The sequence below is a fragment of the Dryobates pubescens genome, chromosome 26 (genome assembly GCF_014839835.1).
Source record: "Dryobates pubescens isolate bDryPub1 chromosome 26, bDryPub1.pri, whole genome shotgun sequence".
Taxonomy (NCBI): Eukaryota; Metazoa; Chordata; class Aves; order Piciformes; family Picidae; genus Dryobates; species Dryobates pubescens.
In genome coordinates, this window is record NC_071637.1 from 4,602,470 (window position 1) to 4,620,265 (window position 17,796).

Consider the following 17,796-nt stretch of genomic DNA (forward strand, 5'->3'; position numbering starts at 1 on the left):
ACAATACAAGGAGAAAACTGTTCCAGCACATTAGCTAGCATAGGAAACCATCATCTCTGCAGAGGCAGCAACAGCAGCCAGCTTGGAGCATTTCCTGTGGCTGCAGGAGCATGTGCTGCCCCTTCATTGCACATCAGGCCATCTCTTCTGAGCTTGTCATTAATCCCTAGGCAATGCCTTGCTCTTCAGTTATTATCGCTAAAATGACAGCTGCTATGAAACTGGGAAGCTGCACAACACTTGAAACTGTGGCCAAAGACCACTGCAGATAATGTCACTGGGCAGGAAAGGATTCGGCCACTGGGTTTTCTTTATTCTCCAAATCAGTCTACCCACAAAATGCTTTTTATGTTACAAAGGAAAATCCAGTTATGTGACTGGGATGCCATTCCTCTGCCAAGGAATTGCAAAGCAGTGTTGAGTTTGGTACAGAGAGACATTTGGGGCCAGAGACCTACCAGTGAAATTCTTTGCTACTGCGGAGAATTTGTTTCCTTCGTAGAGTTCTGATCAGCTGTCACATTATGAATGAATAGAAAGCAGCTTTTCCTTTTTTGCAGTGCTGATTTGCAATGCACTAATTACCTACATTGCTTATGTCTGTGGAATGAATTGCCCATGAATTTTTCTACTGGCCTGAGACCAAGTGAAAGCTGAATATTTAATCAATTGCGATGTTTTATTGTGCTGGAAAGATTTTGGCTCTTGGTAATATCTGGATCATCTAGACAAATGTTTTTCCAAGAGCTGCCTGAATTTCTTGCAGTTGTGTGCCAGTTTGTGTTACATATTTAATATGAGGCCATAAATATCTCTTTGGCATGAGCAGTTAGCTCTGCATGCATGAGTTTTGCAGAGGAAGTGGCATGTTTAATTTTAAGCTGGATTCTTTAAGTGCCTCGTGATGAAATGTGTGAGAAGGGGAAATTTCAATCTGCACTCGAGAAGTGTGGCTCATGCTTTGGCATGCAGATAGTGAACCCATCTGAAGTCCCAGAAAATAAAGGAGAGCAGGAGCATGTCCTCAGCAAACTGTCACTCAGATGCCTTGGATTCATAAAGCTCAAACCTCAGTAGAAAATGAGAAGCCTCTTTCAAATGCTTTTGCTCCACAGCTGGTTTGCATTAGCTGCAGCCTAACGCTGTGGCGGCAAAGCTCAGCTCTGCTCCGCTCCACGGTGAGTTCAGCGGGGAGAGGCCTCTCTTCAGGAGGGGTCAGACCTCACTTTTTACAGTGTAAATACAAGGGTCCTCAGAATAACAGCAGTCTCCCTTTCAAAGATTCTTAAACACCAGGGGCTGACCATGCTACATTTGCTTTGTTTTAAAATGAGCTATCTTACAGGGGAGGGAAGTCAAGGGGAGAGGCAAAGGTGTTGACAGTGATGCACTGTAAGCTGCAAGGATCTGTGCTACTGCTACCCAAGGAGAAAACCCTGCTCTGACTTCTCCCATTTATTGATTTGTTTGAGGTTCCTTTCAGAGCTCATTCCCTGTTTATTGTTAAGCAAGGAGGGACTTGGGAAAAAGATAAGCTATTGGAAGAAGGAGACCCCATCTCCTGAAGCTAGGGCAGAACATGTGTTTGTAAGAGAGAAAAGAGTTGGCAGATCATCTGTGACTTTTGCTCTGCCTGTGCTCATGTCACAGAGATGTTTGGATGTCACAGAGGCTGCTGTTGGTGCATTTTATTTTCATCATTTTTGTCAGAAGTGAAAAAACCCCAAAGCATAGGATGGAAACAGCTTGGGGAATTCTGACATTGATCTTGATTTTCTATGCAGCTGACATAGAAAATGCTAAAATGTTGTAGAAGCTTCACTAAATAATAGATTTGGTAAAGCTAATCATGGGCTCTTAACAATGTCTATCAGACTATAGAAGAGCTGGGTCAAGGAGCATCAAACCTGCATGGTCAAGCACTTGCCAGTTAGGAAACACCAGAATTGTGATGCTGTTGTAGTGCTGGCGCTGCTTTCTGTCCTATCTCATTTCCAGGGGCTGTGTGAGGTAATGCTCTGGAGGGAAAAGTAGAATGCAGGCATACGATCAAAGATGAGGGCTGTGGACAGATAAGGTCCAACCCTGCTTCAGTTAGCACAGGCTGTGCAACTCAAGATCTTTCTAACTGCTGTGCTGGCACTAGGTAGTACTCTGTCAAGGGCTTTTATACCTGATTTGGATGCATTCTTTGTGCTGGCAGGGTTTGAGCACTGACATTTCTGCACTACAGCACTGTGACTTCTAGAGCTACAAGAATACCTGCACTGTCTGAAGAGTCCATTGACAGTGACTAAAGATAAAAAGAGGAGGCTATAAACTTGGCACACAGAATCTGTAGCTGACAGATTAATTCAAGGTGACCAGGCAGTACCAGGGCACAGATCATGCTGGGTTTGTCCCATTTCTTAGCTTTTCTCTGACACCCACTGCTGGCCACTGCTGTGCTTTTTTTCTGGAGGCACTGCAGTACCGAGGTCAATTTTCATCCCCAATGTTATAGGGATAGTTAGATTTTAATGCTGACCAGGGGACTGAAATCTCATAGCCACTAAACAGCACAGGAGGTGGCAAGTCCATTTTTCTTTTATCATGACTTGGTTTCTATTAGTGGAGAATTGTGTCCAGGATGAAAACAGCTGGAGGAACCTTTAATCTTTGATGCCCTTGGAGTCACCCAAATAAAAGTCTTTTTGCTGGTTTAAACAAGGGGTTGCACAGAAACAGTCTGCATTGTGGTTGTAAGGATGTTCACATTTCTGGTGATTGGTTTTTGAAGACAATCCAGTGTGATTACTTCCTATTGCTGCAGCAGCATTTGATAGGAGTGGTTAAAAGGAACACTTTCCCCAAAAGGAATAAAACTTAATGGCTTTGCCATGGTTCAAATCCTGAGAGTAGATATAAACCATCCCAGCACTTTCAACACAATTGTTGAGCTGGATTGAGCTATACAGGTGACCAGGCCCAAAAGGATGGTAAAAACCAGGCCCTTAAACTGCTCTGGTCATCACTTATTAAAGCTCTGTGAGGCTCTGTACATTGAGTGCTCCCAGAAGCAGGCAGCTGGGGAAGAGCTTTGACTCAGAAAAGCTGTGCTGGGAAATGTTTGATGTCAGTGATCAGAGTGCCCTCAGGCACCTGGGCAGGCTAGCAGGGCTGAACAGGATTGTACTGGGAGACAAATGGACATCATTTAAATGGGTTGTGTATCTTCAGGAGGTCTTCACATGCTTCTGGGAGCAGCCACTGCTGGTGTCAGGGGCTATGACACTGCAGAATCATGCTTTTCACCTGGGTTAACAGAGTGTGCTCTTCCCTGGACTGTCTTGAGTCCTTCCAGACAGAAATACGAGGCTGGGTTTGGGGAAGGGTTCATTATGCCTGATGGCAAACAGTCGAGCAGTATGTTGCAAAGTACATATGGGTTGAGTTTTTCTTCTCCTTTAACAGGGCAGATAGTCTTGAAATACCTCTACAGCTGACAGCCATGCAACATTTTATGAGTTTTCTTGCCCAATAAATGCAGGCAGATGTTGTAGGATTTGGAACCTTACAAGGCACTGGAGTATAGCTGGTGGGAGGTAATTTTGAGGAGTGCTTAACCTCTCACTAAAAAAGTAGCAGCTTGGAGAAGGCAATATTTACTGCAGGAAACATTAGCTTGTCAGAGAGCTAAAGCACTGCAAAGAACCTCTCTGAATGACCATACAGGTCTTCAGCCAGATGTTCTTCATAGCACAGAGTAATGCACGCTCTGCTGGGAGTTAGACTGAGGCCTTTCCTTGCATCACTCACAGCCAGCATTGTTTCCTGTAGGAAAACAGCTTGCTGGTGTAAGAATGCACAAGCTTGTGAAATACCAGGCAGTCCAGCTGAACCCTGCAGGCATTTATTGTATTAGTGCTAGGTGAGCAAAGAGTCCTTGGAGAGAAATCTCCCTGGAACCCTGTGTGATTCAACTGCATCTTGGGTCTCAGCTTTGTTGTTCTGTTTCAAGCACATTCAGAAGTGCTCGTGGTAATCTCCCTTTGAAGACTCTCATCTCAGTCCACTGTTCTATCTTTTGAGTGTTCATGGACTCCCAATTGCTGCTGGCTTGCCAGGGAGCTGTGAGAAATGCCCTCCTGCCCACCTCTGTTGAACCTGGCTGTCTCCTCCTCCGATGGTTAAGTATTTAATTGAATGTTAGCAGTACAAATAAATACTGCAACTCATTCTCTTTTGGGCAGTAGAGGAGGCTTGGAGAACACCTGCCTGTTGTCAGGGTCCCTTTGAGCTGTGAAGTGCAGGGACACAACATGGATTTTCAAAGCTTGCTGTGGTGTTGATGTGGGCTATACCGCAGGCCCCTGCTGTCTGCAGCCACAACTTCCTGAGACCCCCATGTTCCTCTCTCATGCTGTGTATTCATAAGCTGGAAGGAAAACCCTTCTTTAGCACTGCCAAAGCTTAGTTCTGAAGATACTGAAAATAACTAATATTCCATTATTTTCTTTACTTGCTCTTTCCTGGAAGGGAGGGAAAGAAACACAGCCTGCTATCACAGAGACTGAGATAGAAAGGGGAAGACTGAGTAGAAGGAGAAGCTGGCTTGAAAGTTGTTGCAGGAGCACAGTCCAGATGACACACCATTCAAATTACCATTGATCATTGAAAAATACTTGAATTAAAAAGGGAGTCAGGGGGAAATAGCAAATGAAATCCATCTGTATGAGGACAGAACTCTACCATCAGTCAGCTCACAAAGGGTTTCTCTGTACATGGTGTCTTTGGACACTCGCACAGAGAAGGGCCAAGTCTCCTTCCCAAGGAAGAGCCATGGCACTGGGTCTGTGCAGCCTGTGCTGCCTTTCCTGCAGTGCCTGTTCATGCCAGTGTGGCTGTGACATGCATCCTTTACAGCAGCATTTACAGTGCCACACATCTGAAGAGCTCTTCTACTCTACAGCCCAGATTGTTTTATTACCAGCTAAATGTTCTTTGAGCTACCTGTGAATGAGGGCATTGTGACATTTAGCAACTGGTTTGATTGAACACAGATGTGAGCCATATTCCATATGGAGAAGATCCAAAGGGAGAGATCCTAGGCTTGTTTCTCATTTGCAAGTAGGAGTTTGAATGCAAATGCTGGACATTGAGCTACCCATATAGATGGAAGCAAATTACTTGCTCACACAGCTATGGTACTGCAGATGTAAGATCAGCTGCAGTCTGGGGCAGTGCACTGTCCTCAGAGGTCAGGAACAAAAGAAATAAAAATGAGGAAGCAAAGGGTCTGTGGAGATGGGCAGCATCCTCTCAGAACTGGGGGAGGCTCAGAGGGTTCATGTTCACTGATTACCAAGAGGCTTCCTGGCTGTGCCCTATGCCCCACCAGCAGAGCTTTCTGATGTCAGCTCAGTCTGTCTCTAAACAGTACAAGAAATGCCAGCACCTGGGAAGGCACCAGAAATGGCTCCGTGGGGAACAGGGCTCTGGCTCCATTGATAATGCCAGCGTGCAAGGCCTGCTGATAACTTCCCAGTGTTTCTTGAGTTTAAAATTTACTGCTGCAAAACTGAAATGGCAGATGGCAGAACTCATTTTATTACAGGAATGTTTATTTCTTACCAGCCCCACAAGTTTGGGGCCAGTTCTGATACAGGTGTTCTGAACTAGGAGGCTGCTCACGGAAACTGGAACTGGCAGGCTTCGTTCTCTGCATGTGAAGGGAGAGGATTTATCCTGCTCTTTGTTGCCTGTGGTGCTTGTTTGTTTTCCTTCCATTTGAACTAATTGTACATCATTGAAAACATCTCTCCAGTCTAGCCTGTAAACTGGAACAGGAACTGAGCTACAGCTGTCCCCAGGAGCCAGCTCTAGTCCCCAGGACAAAGGTTGATGTTGAAATGAAATATTTCTGAACCTTCAAGAACTTTTTTTCATCTACATAACTCTTCCCTCCCAGCTTTTCATCCCTGTTCAGCTGGGAAGAAACTGATGTTTCGGTAGCTTTGGTTGTTTGGTAACCTCAAGTTCTATAACTGTTGTAGTGCAGCAAATTGTGAGCTGGGCAGCTCTCAAGGTATACCCCTGTGAGTGGCTGCATTCTCTGAATGTGATGCTACGTGGCAGGAAGAGGGTTGTGTTTGATCTCAGCTTAGACGAGCTTGGCTCCAATGATGCTGCTGCTTGATCAGGATACACTGACAGAGTCTGGGATAAGTGAAAAAACCTGAGCTGCCAAAATCTGTTCCCAGGCCTGTGGAAGTTCAGGCTGTAGGAAATGCCAGTCCTAGGCACTCTCACAAGTATTTAAGTACATAGGTCAACAGTCTGGGACTTCAGTTTGTGTCTCTGCACCACAGCACTGCTTTTTGAGACTTCCCTGGGCAGGGGGATGCAGACTGCAGCAGCCTCTAGGGACACCTAGGGTAGCTGAGTTAAAATGGCAAAAATATCTCTTGTGCAAAGTATCTTGAGTCCTGTGTCCAGTTCTGGGCCCCTCAGTTTAGGAAAGATGTGGACTTGCTGGAACGTGTCCAGAGAAGGGCAACAAAGCTGGGGAGGGGTTTGGAGCACAGCCCTGTGAGGAGAGGCTGAGGGAGCTGGGGTTGCTTAGCCTGGAGAAGAGGAGGCTCAGGGCAAACCTTATTTATGTCTACAACTACCTAAGGGGAGGTTGTGGCCAGGTGGGGGCTGGTCTCTTCTCCCAGGCAACCAGCACCAGAACAAGAGGACACAGTCTCAAGCTGTGCCAGGGGAGGTTTAGGCTGGATGTTAGGAAGAAGTTCTTCCCAGAAAGAGAGATTGGCCATTGGAATGTGCTGCCCAGGGAGGTGGTGGAGTCACCATCACTGGAGGTGTTTAGGAAGAGACTGGATGGGGTGCTTGGTGCCATGGTTTAGTTGCTTAGATAGTGTTGGATGATAGGTTGGACTCAATGATCTCAAAGGTCTTTTCCAACCTGGTTTATTCTAGTCTAGTCAACAATATAAAATCCAGCACACAGGCTCTACCCACAAGGTGGGAAGCCATAGGGCCATAGCCCCATCCTCTCAGCCTTGTGTCTTCTCCCTGCTCACACACCTGAGCTGTGTGTGTGATGGGCATGCTGGCTTTGCACAGTTCAGGAGGACTTTGTTCCAGTTGTGAAAATCCTTTCTTATCCTCCTTTTTATCATTCTCTCTGTTTGGAAACCAGGAAGCTGTGGTATCATGTGTAGGTAGCACAGCAATAAACATGTTCTCATCAAAATTTACACATAAAGTGTGAGTTCCTGGAGGTAACTCATCCCCCTGTTGGCAGCACTAATAAAGGATGATGGATTGTTTCTAAATGACAGTGCAGGAAGATCCAAAATTCCCCCCTGTATTGTTTGGAGCTCTGGTGTACAAGAACTGTTTTGTGTTCTGTGGAAGTTGTGTTTGCCTGCAAGTGCTGGGCCTCAATTCCTCTCTTTCCCAGTGGCGAGAGGTGCTGAGCTCCCAAGGAGTGGTTTCATCCTGCTGCTTGCTCCTGGCTTGTGGGGAACTCTGCAGAAAAGCAAACCTGACATGGGTGGGAGGTAGAGAGCTGCCTAGAGCTGAGTACATTGCCCTTCAGGGTGCTGCTCTGGGCAGTCTCCCCATATGGGCTGTGGGGAGAAGGGGTTATGTACTGATCCACCCAGAATTGTCTCTGAGGGGTGAATGCCAGGAATAGGCATCACCTGAACTCAGCTCCCCAGCCAGCACATGCTAATGGCCTGGGGAGGCCCAGGCAATTACCTACACTCTCTTCATTTCCCTCTCTGCCCTTTTCTTTTTAAAGACTACATGTGGCAGCAAATTAGTTGTGAAGGGCAGAGTCCTCCCTCTTGTTTCTCTTTGGCTGGAGATTTCTCTCTCAGATCATGTGCTTTGTGGCTGCCCTTGGCAGAGGGGAGTTTTCTCAGCTGTCCTTTCCTCCTCCTAATCTGGCATCTGAAAATCAAACCAGTGGATCTTTGGAGGAAGCTTGGCACATGACGATGTGCAGGGAGTCCTGTGGTTAATACAGCCCAAAGTCATTCACGTGGTAAGAAATCAGAGAAGAGAAGAAGGCTGAGTGCCTAAGTAAGGCTTGGTCTGGTGGTTCACAGAGGTGACAAAATGAACCTCACACAAGCCCACTATAGTCACACAACACCAAAATGACAGCCCTGGCACTCTGGAAGCAGCAGGCCTCGGTGCTCTCAGTGCTCTGTTTCCTTCCAGTGGGATGGAAAAATCCAGGTTTTGCCTCCTGGACTTTGGAGCCTTTGGAGCAAGACATGTCACAAACCACTGGATGATTTCAAGTGTAGATTCTCATGCAAAGACACAAACATACAAAGAAGTTCTCTACCCACTTGGAAGAGAAAGCAGCACAAACTGGAGTTAAAGGAAGACTAGAGCTTGCTGGGGATGCAGGATCCAGAGGGTGAGAAGCTTGCAGCTCTCCTACCACTTCCCTGACAGGGGGGTGTGAGTGTGGCTGCAAACATAACCTGAGGGATCCTTCTACAGGAAAAGATGATAAAAAACCCCTCTTCCATTGTTTATTGGAAACAAGGTAACTGACTCTTCAATTTGTGTTGGATCCCTGTCTTCCAGCTTTGTTTCACAGCTGCTTTAGTGGAATGCTTGCCCCTGAACGCCTTTCAGTAAGCAGACTTCAGCAGTAGCCCTAAGTCTCTACAGCCTGTTTGTCCACATTAGTGATGCTTTTTTTTTCCTGCTGAGCTAGTAATTTATTTCCTGATGGAATTGGCATGTATTACCATATCCTGTTGATTCTTGGTGTGTTTTATGCCCACGATATTCTTTTCCTTAGGCACGACAGGGATTTACCAGGGAGCCAACGGCCTGACAAATTCTGCAGGATTTAGTGCTGTGCATCAGGTATGGTTCAGCCTTGTCACAGACAACAAACACCTGAAAGTTTGGTGGGTTAGAGAGCTTGTTTTGATGATTCCATGTATTTGAGGGAGGTGCTGCCACATGTCTGCCTGAGCACCATTCTGCTCTGCTCCCAAGGCCTGTCCGTGTGCTACACCTCCAGGTACCTTGATTAGTTCCAAGGTGCTTGTGCAGGCATCTGTATTGATGCAGCTCAGTGCTCGCAGGAGGAGGGTGTCCCAGCAGTCTCTGCTGTGCTGCTGTGGCAGTGCCAACGGTTTCATCATTCCTCTACCACCTTACAGCTTCCAGATAGGGTTTCTATCCTCTGCAGAGAGCTTCTCGGATCCTGCCGGGCTGCCTTGGCACCGTGTAATGATCGTGAACAATTGAAAGAGGTGTTGGGAGGCTGTGATAGACACTGAGCCCTCTGAGCTGCCTGGTGCTGCCTTCTTTGAGAGCACACCTGTCTGTGGGCTGCATGCCTCAGCTACCTTGATAAATGTCTGTGTATAATAAACAGCATGATACAGACACCAGGCAGATGTTTTTCAGCAGCAAATGGCCCTTCTTGATTGGGCTAAACAAATGAATGTTTTGGGTGGCCAGCAAATTCAGTTCCTTGTTTGGAAGATGATTGTTGGCTTGCTTTAATGACAGCAGTGGGCAATTTCTTTATTACTTCAGTTCTGGATAGCAACATCAGCATTTGCTGGTAGAAGGGCATTTGATTGGAGCATGGAGGTTACCTAAGGAGGGGGGAGAGAATAGTTGGGCTGTTTTCATTGTTTTGTGATAATCTTGAAGAGAAAACAATGACACTCTCTCATTTCTTTTTCAGTTTAATTGTTCTTATGACAGCTTGAGTCTTTGTTCTTGAGAGCTCCCTGGTGATTGAAAGTTAATGAAATAGCTGTGTCACAGACAAAGATGTAAGCTGTTAGGAAGAAAAGGGCTTGTAGTCTTGCTGGAGACTATTTGTTGTTTAATTTTTATTTAATACCAGAGAGAAATCAGCATTTCTGAGAAAATAAAAACCTTTTGCTGACAGGCAGTCCCCAGAGCATGAGCACAGTTGCCTACCTGAAAAAGGCAAATAGATGGACAAGAGCAGGAGCTGCAATTAAAAGGAAGAGAAACAAATCTAACCTTTCATGCTTTAATTGTCCAGAGAGAAGTATTCTAATCTGTTCCTGTGTCCTGCTTCTCCCAAAAGGGGTGTATGAGGGTAATGGTGTGAAGTGTGTTTGGGAGCCTTAAGATTAAGACAAAGGGGTTTGTGATACCTCAGCTCCCCAAGGTTCATTTTTCTGTAGGCAAGGAAGATCATTCAAGCATTTAGTTCTTTTTGAGAGAGCTGGACAATCTCAGCTGTGAACATTGCTGCAAAACAATTGCTGTTTTTCCTTTTTGCCTTCATCTTTGTCACTTACTTTTACAGCTGATCAGAAAATACTGCTGGTCATGAGAAAATGCAGCCTGTTTTGCTCCTTCCCTCACCCCAGTATCATTCTGTTCTGATTTCACTGGTGTTTTGTTGTAGGTCCCATCAAGGCCCTTTTCAAAAACCTGCCCTCCATCACTCCTGTATCAAATTGCTGAACTCTAACACAAGATGTGTCAGCCCTGATTACTAAATTCCTGTAGAGGAAGCAGAACTCACCTGATTTCTGAGCTCTTGTTGATTATTTGGTCATAATAAAATAGGAGCATGTTTGAGAGAAGCAGAAATGTCAGTTTGTAAGTGCATGAGACCTGGCTCTTTATGAAATACTCCTGAGCCATGGCTGGCTGCCTTTGTGCCGCCTCGTGGGTAAGACACAAGCAGATACCCAGAAGTGAGATGTTTCTTTTTTCCTCAAAGGACTATTCCTCGTATCCAAGCTTTCCTCAAAGCCAGTACTCACAGTATTACAGCTCCTCCTACAACTCTCCATATGTGTCTGCAAACAGCATCAGCCCCTCAGCCATCCCAACCTCCACTTACTCTCTGCAGGAGCCTTCTCACAATATCAGCAGTCAGAGCACAGAATCACTCTCTGGTAAGTGCCTCTCTTCTCTTTGCAGGTTGGCAGCCTTGGCCACCTGCAGACATAAACACAGTAACCTGATGTGGGAATTTTCAGAAGTACCTGTGTTGTCATGGCTAAATCAGATTTCCTAGCATTTAGCAGATGTTCTTACATGGTGCAGCACAGGGTTGTGAGAAGAGATTTGAACAACCAGGCTCTCTAGAACCATCCTGTGTCATTTTCATGAGTGTGTGAGGTTGGATCTCTTCTAAAGGTCATACAGAAAGATAAAAAAACTACAGACAAAGCTCAGATCAGTACCTGTGGGTAGCAGTGAGTTCAAAACAGCCAGGCTCTGAAAAAGCTCCACTGCTGCCTGGTTAGCTGCTGATTGTGAGGCTCGACAGGGCTCTGGGCAATCTGATCTAGTTGAGGATGCCCCTGCTTACTGCAGAGGGGGTTGGACTGGATGACCTTTGGAGGTCCCTTCCAAGCCAGAGCAATCTATGATTCTATGATTCTGTCAAAGTTTATATTCCTCTCGTGATTCAACTTGTGATGTATGTGTGCATGAGTAAGTGCATCAAGAGGAAGGCCCTGTTCGAAAGATCAGCACAAACTGTCGGAGCTGAAAGTTCAAGGCACAAAAAGGCTTCAGAATTTGTGGCCTTTCTTTGAGTGCCTCATTTTTGAAGTCTCCAAGCTGAAGTGATGCACATAACTGCTGAGAGGTGATGATCCTCCATTGTGCTGTTGAAGGGCAATCTTCAGATATTGCTTCCCTACCAAAGTTATCCCTGGCATGCAAAAACGTTTATATGAAACCCCACATCACGTGTGGATCACAGTCTCACAGTATCACTAAGGTTGGAAGAGACCTTGAGGATCATCGAGTCCAACCTGACTCCACAGACCTCATGACTAGACCATGGCACCAAGTGCCACATCCAGTCCCCTCTTGAACACCTCCAGGGATGGTGACTCCACCACCTCCCTGGGCAGCAATTCCAATGACTAACGACTCGCTCAGTGAAGAACTTTCTCCTCACCTCGAGTCTAAACCTCCCCTGGTGCAGCTTGAGACTGTGTCCTCTTGTTCTGGGGCTGGGTGCCTGGGAGAAGAGACCAACCCCTTCCTGGCTACAACCACCTTTCAGGTAGTTGTAGAGAGCAATGAGGTCACCCCTGAGCCTCCTCTTCTCCAGGCTAAGCAATCCCAGCTCCCTCAGCCTCTCCTCATAGGGCTGTGCTCGAGGCCTCTCCCCAGCCTCGTTACCCTTCTCTGGACGCGTTCAAGTGTCTCGATGTCCTTCTTAAACTGAGGGGCCCAGAACTGGACACAGGACTCAAGGTGTGGCCTAACCAATGCAGAGTACAGAGGCACAATGACTTCCCTGCTCCTGCTGGCCACACTATTCCTAATGCAGGCCAGGATGCCGTTGGCCTTCTTGGCCACCTGGGCACACTGCTGCCTCATGTTTAGGCAGCTGTCAATCAATGGATGATCACAGAATGCACCCACTGCAGGCCTCCTGACTTGTGAAACAAATCTGAAAATCTGTGGTTGCTCTAAAAGGAAAAATAAACTAATCATGGGGTTTAAAAAGAGGTGCTCACAGACTTCTCTAAAAGCAGTTGGGAGATTTTCTGTTCCTTAGATCTCATCTCAGCCGCTTTGAGAAAAGGTGATTTCAAAAAAGGCTTCTTAGGCACAATCCAAGGTTCTCTGGAGAAGATTTGGGTGATTCTAGGAAGATGGAGAGGCCACAACTTAGCAAGGTGAAAAGGAAAATAGGTTTGAAAAGGATTTGTAATATAAGGTAAGTGAAGTGCAGGCAGGTTTATGAAACTGAAGCCAATCAAAACAGACACTGTGCACAAGGGGGGCTCACCTTTGACTCTCTCCTCTCAGTTATTTCTAAAATGCTGTCCTCAGTGAAATGGAATATGGCTCAACAGGGTAGTTCTGTGTTTTTAAACAGAAGTTGATCTTGAAAGTAGATTTTTAGTGGTGAGCACTCATCAAATTTAGAAATAATAAATGTAGAAGTTGAATTGCCATTGGTTTGGTCTTCCACTGCCTTTCTAATTTCTCTCATGAAAAGCAGAAGGGAAGTGAAATTCAAAAAGCTGTGTTTTCAGTGAAACATTTGCTAAGGTTTTTGAAGTGCCTTACCCATTTGTAAATGGCATAGCTGCAGTCTTGGTGATTTTTGAAACTTTAAACAAATCTCAGGAGCTGAAAGTTAACTTTCCTGACAGTGCCAGCTATTGCCATGGAAAGAGTTAGGTTTCCTGGTGGTGTTTTCACAGTGTTTCTGCTGCTCTCCAGTAAAGTTTCCTGCTTTAATCACAAGGACACAGGGTGCACAATGTAAGATGCCAATGGAAGTTCTCTTTTCCTAACAGGGGAATATTCAACAACACCAGCAAAAGACACAGAGACAGACAGACACCACCGAGGGACAGATGGCAAGGTCCGAGCCCGCTCAAAGAGAAGCAACGATCCTTCCCCTGCTGCTGACAGTGAGATTGAGGTAATCACTTCAGTTTGTATGTGTTCTGCTTTTGAGCCATGAGCTGCCCAGGGCAAAAAGGACACAAAAAATATTTTACCCCTTTCCAAGGATGAAAATAATGAATGCTTCACCCTGGATTGGAAGTTTAAATGGAAATTTAAAAGAGCAGCCAAACTGCCCCTCCTCCCCCCCAGACCCAGGCCTACTGCAAGCTTCAACAGGCCTTGTGGTATAGATGGAAATTCCCTGCCATGCAAGAGAAAGCCATCTCCCCCACAAACCATAAAATAATAGCATGCACATCCTGACTGGAGAGCAGAAGGAGAGAGATTTGGCTCTGTGTTCCCTCAAAAAGAGAGATACAGGAAAAGAGAATAGACAGATTACAATACCCTGGGATGAACTGCCTGTCCCCCTGGGACTCTCCAGCCTTTGGAGCACTTTTCTTTGTGGTTATACCAATTAACTTTTGATTGCCCTTAACCTACAACAGTATGCCCTTGGTCAGTCCAGCAGAGATAAAGGGTTGCATCTTTTAGAAATCCCAGCATCAGGCTAGCAAGTTGTGAGAGCCAGAGTAGCATCAGTAATGTAACTGGAGCCTGCACACATGGGTAGTTCAAATAACTGCGCCACCTTGACATTATTAGCATCTCAAACTATTCTTCATGGGTGCTTCTGTTTTCCTTTGGACTTGTGGGAAGTCTTCTGGTTTGTTGCCCTGACTTGACGTGCAGCAGGGGATTTGGGTGGTTGTGAGGAGAGCAGGCTCTCAGGCTGCCCAGCACACCCAGAGTTCCATTTTGCCTGCTTTCCCAAAGCATCTGCAGTGGGTGTTCTAAAGGGATCTGAGGCCTTGCAAAGCTGCAGTCCAACAGGCCACATTTCCTGCCTGAACAGACTCAGGCCATTGCTTCCTGTGTAACTGTGCTTCTTTCTCCCCCCGTGCCTGCCCTCGCAGCGTGTGTTCGTGTGGGATCTGGACGAGACGATCATTATCTTCCACTCCTTGCTCACGGGAACCTTTGCATCCAGATATGGGAAGGTAAAATTCAATTTTTTTAGCATTACTGCTTGTCCAGCCAAATTGCATCAGGAACTGTGGGGGCAGCTAATGAGGCAGCTTCTCAAACAGATGCTGCTGGGTTTATTTAGACCCTTTGGTATAAATCTGTCCTGTGGTATTTCCTTCTAACATGTGAAAATTTAATTTAACCTCCCTTTCATGTTGCAAGTAGCCCTTTGTTTTTTAAATCTGGTGGTGTACAGCTGCTGCTAGACAGGACACCAGGATGTTCTTCCAGTGTCTGTCTCCTGCAAGGAGCCCATCAGACAGGCAGGCAGCATTCACTCCAGCCTGAGTGAGGTAACCGGAGGCTCAGCCTTTTAGGAGAAGTTTTGTGTTGGTCAGTCTGGGTTGCCATGAAGAATGCTGCCTCTTCTTCCCACACATCCTGAAGCTCACACTTCAAAGGGGTTTTAGGAGCTGTTTCTTTAGCTTTCCATCCTTTAGGTCCCCCTTTGAAATGCAGGCAATTCCATTTTTTTTTGGGTAGCTCTCTCTGTGGCTCAGCAGACTGAACTTGGCTAAGGAGAAAATGCTGGCTCTTGCATTCAGTACCACGTGCTTCATTTTCTTCCTCAGGCAGCTTTTTACAATAAACACTTCAGTCCCTTTGAATTACAGAATGTCAAACACTTTTATATGGCTAGAAAAAAGACAATATCATTACCTAATTAAGGTGGATGACTTAGCTGGCAGCTGTTTCCACACATGGCTTTGAACAGTCAGTGTTGTCAGGAGGCTGGAAAAATCAGCCTGCCTCTCTCTCCAGAGCAGAAATATGATTTGACATCATCTCATGGCTTTAGCAGCTGTACCTGTTTTATGAGGGCTATAACAAGCTGACTGTGCAATTAGTGAGATAGATTTATTGTTCACTGTTAGATGTGCCTAGTTGTAAGGGGTATAAAATGGTGTTTGTGGTGTGGAAGTCTACTGCAGCACTTGGAATGCTGCTAACACTTCCAGCAGCACCCTCTGAAAAGCAAGCAGGTGTTTGCAAGCAGGGATTTGTTCAGACCTGTGTTGTACAAGATAATTGAAGTGGGACCATAGTGACCGAGGCAGGCTGAGGTGTACCTGTGTGAGCTCAAACCTGCTGCCTGCAGAAAAGAGAGAAAATTGGGCAGGATCAGCAAACAGAAACTCACTGTGTGTAGATCTGCTATGCTTAGCACTGGGTAGAGGCTGCAGCACACATAAGAATTCTCCTCATGGGCTGACTTTGTCCTAGCACAACACTTCTGAAGCAGATCCCTTCATCTGATGTCTCTTGCCTGAGTTTAGAGGATGAAGGGCTGGATCCTCTGCATGGGAGCAGATGGTGATTGTCTGAGGGATGTGATGGACCAGCCCTGCAGCGCAATACTGCTGCCACAAAGACAGAAGCTGCCATGCTTACAGCAGCTGGGGTGGGAATGAAGTGGGGTCAGGGAGGAGAGCCAGAAGGGGCCACCAGTGGCCAAGCTGTTTCCATCAGCTGTGTGAGCAGGCTTAGGCCAAGACAAGGCACTCGTGAGCAAAAGGGACTAGGGAGAGAGGAAGACAGGAAAATAGGGATTCAAGAGGCTGTCTGCTTTGGGAGGCTTTTAAAGGTACAAAATGACAAACTTCTGTTGGTTGCTTCCTTTATACAGATGTCAAGAGTGGTACAAACAGGAGTGTTTCTTTTGAATCAGTGAATCACCTTTTCTGTTAAGTTGCAACAGGCCCTTTGAGAAGCTTCTCTGGAAGGATTTTTTTCATAGCTCTTCGTTTGTTTCATCAGTATTAAATTCCTGAGGGCTTTCCTATAAGGGAAATGGTTGTGTTATTAAAGCATTGTAGACTAAGAGCTTGATCCAAAGACAACCCAGAAGCTTTGGTGGGCTTTGGAGCAGACCTTAAACCAAGAGAGAAATACAGCACAGTCAGACAGGCTGTCCTGGCAACCATTAAATAGTAACACAGCTCAAAATGGTTATGTGAGCTGAACTTCCACATACAAGTACAGCAGTGAGCCAGAGGTTAATGGAGTTTCAGAACCTCTTAATTGAATAATGTAGGAAGCATTAATCTCAAAGCAGAATAAATACCAAGGCCAAAAATTCTTATCTTTGTCCTTAATTGCTCTTAATAGGTTCATGAGCCTGTAACTAGACATGGATGTGCTTTGATTCAAATCTCACACGTGGTGGCCTTGATTCTTTATGTCCCCCTCCAGAAAAAGTGTCATTTTATATGACCTTCACCATTCCCCTGGCCAACATTCATGTCCCACTATCATCCTGTCTGCTGCACTGGGAGAGCTGCTGTGCAGCCACTCAGAAAATGAATGCATGAAGTCAATCAAGTTGAAAAGCAACACCTCTTTCTGGGCTGATTGGTCTGGGAAGAGGGGAGAAGAAACATCAGCCATAGCTTCAGAGGTTTGAGTCTAATCTCCTGTGTTCTTTAGCTATGCAATCTCAAATGGTTCTGCAAGATGTCCCTTCCTTGGTGATGGCAGCCATAGGGAGCTGTCCAAAAAAATCTGGTTTGAGAAAAGGGGAAAGAATTCACCAAAGGGTGATCAGCTCCAGTTGGATTATTGATCAGTTAATGCTCCACTGTCTGTTTTCTGACCTGATTTCACGTGAACATTCTCTTTGGTTTCTGAGGGAAACCTTTCTAGTCCTTGCCATAGATGGGAGTTCCTCAGAGCATGGAGTGCTCATCTCAGGTGCTTAGAAAATATTTTTCTCACAGCATTAATAGAGGTTTGAACACAAAGTTGAAGCATGAATGAATAGCCCTGCCTAGGTTCCTCCTTTCTTTCCCCCTCTGCCCACGGTTTTTGCTCTGTCCTATAGATTACAGACCCATCGGACATTTGCTCTTAATGTCTTTCCCATAGGTCTGGTCACTGCAGGATAACCTTTAGAGTGACCTGCAAAGTCACATCTCCTTTTGCCCTCAGCTGAGTGGATGCAAACGTGCACAAACATGGGAGTCAGTCCAACTGATCAGGGCAGCAAGGCTGTCAAAGCCAGGGGAACCTCCCCACCCTTTGTTTCTCAGCAGGAGGCCCTCTGACAAGAAAAGACAGGAAAAAAATAGTTCCAGAGGCAGTTAACCCTGGATATTATGGTTAGGAGTGTTTAGAAACCTGTTCTGCAGGCTTCTGATCATGGATGAGTGCAGAATATTCAGCACATGCCTAGAGAGCACAGCAGACTTAGGCCATCATTGCAGCTCCACACAGTGTCCACCCAGCCCTTTGCATCCCTTCAGGCCCCTTACAATGGAGCCCACATTGAGCTGGCTGCAGTCTTTACTGTGTCTGCACAGATCTGCCCCC

The 17,796-nt window shown here is 46.0% G+C and overlaps 1 protein-coding gene across 6 annotated transcripts in view; it reads left to right on the forward strand.

The window, feature by feature from the left end:
• The window catches only part of EYA2 (EYA transcriptional coactivator and phosphatase 2), a 101,340-nt gene that overhangs the window by 56,818 nt on the left and 26,726 nt on the right, over window positions 1-17,796 (forward strand). For all 6 annotated transcript variants that reach the window (XM_054173636.1, XM_054173635.1, XM_054173631.1 and 3 more), the window contains 4 exons: window positions 8,819-8,886; window positions 10,748-10,925; window positions 13,305-13,432; window positions 14,376-14,459. In XM_054173636.1, coding sequence (XP_054029611.1) covers window positions 8,819-8,886; window positions 10,748-10,925; window positions 13,305-13,432; window positions 14,376-14,459 — 458 coding nt within the window. The remainder of the gene's footprint in view (window positions 1-8,818; window positions 8,887-10,747; window positions 10,926-13,304; window positions 13,433-14,375; window positions 14,460-17,796) is intronic.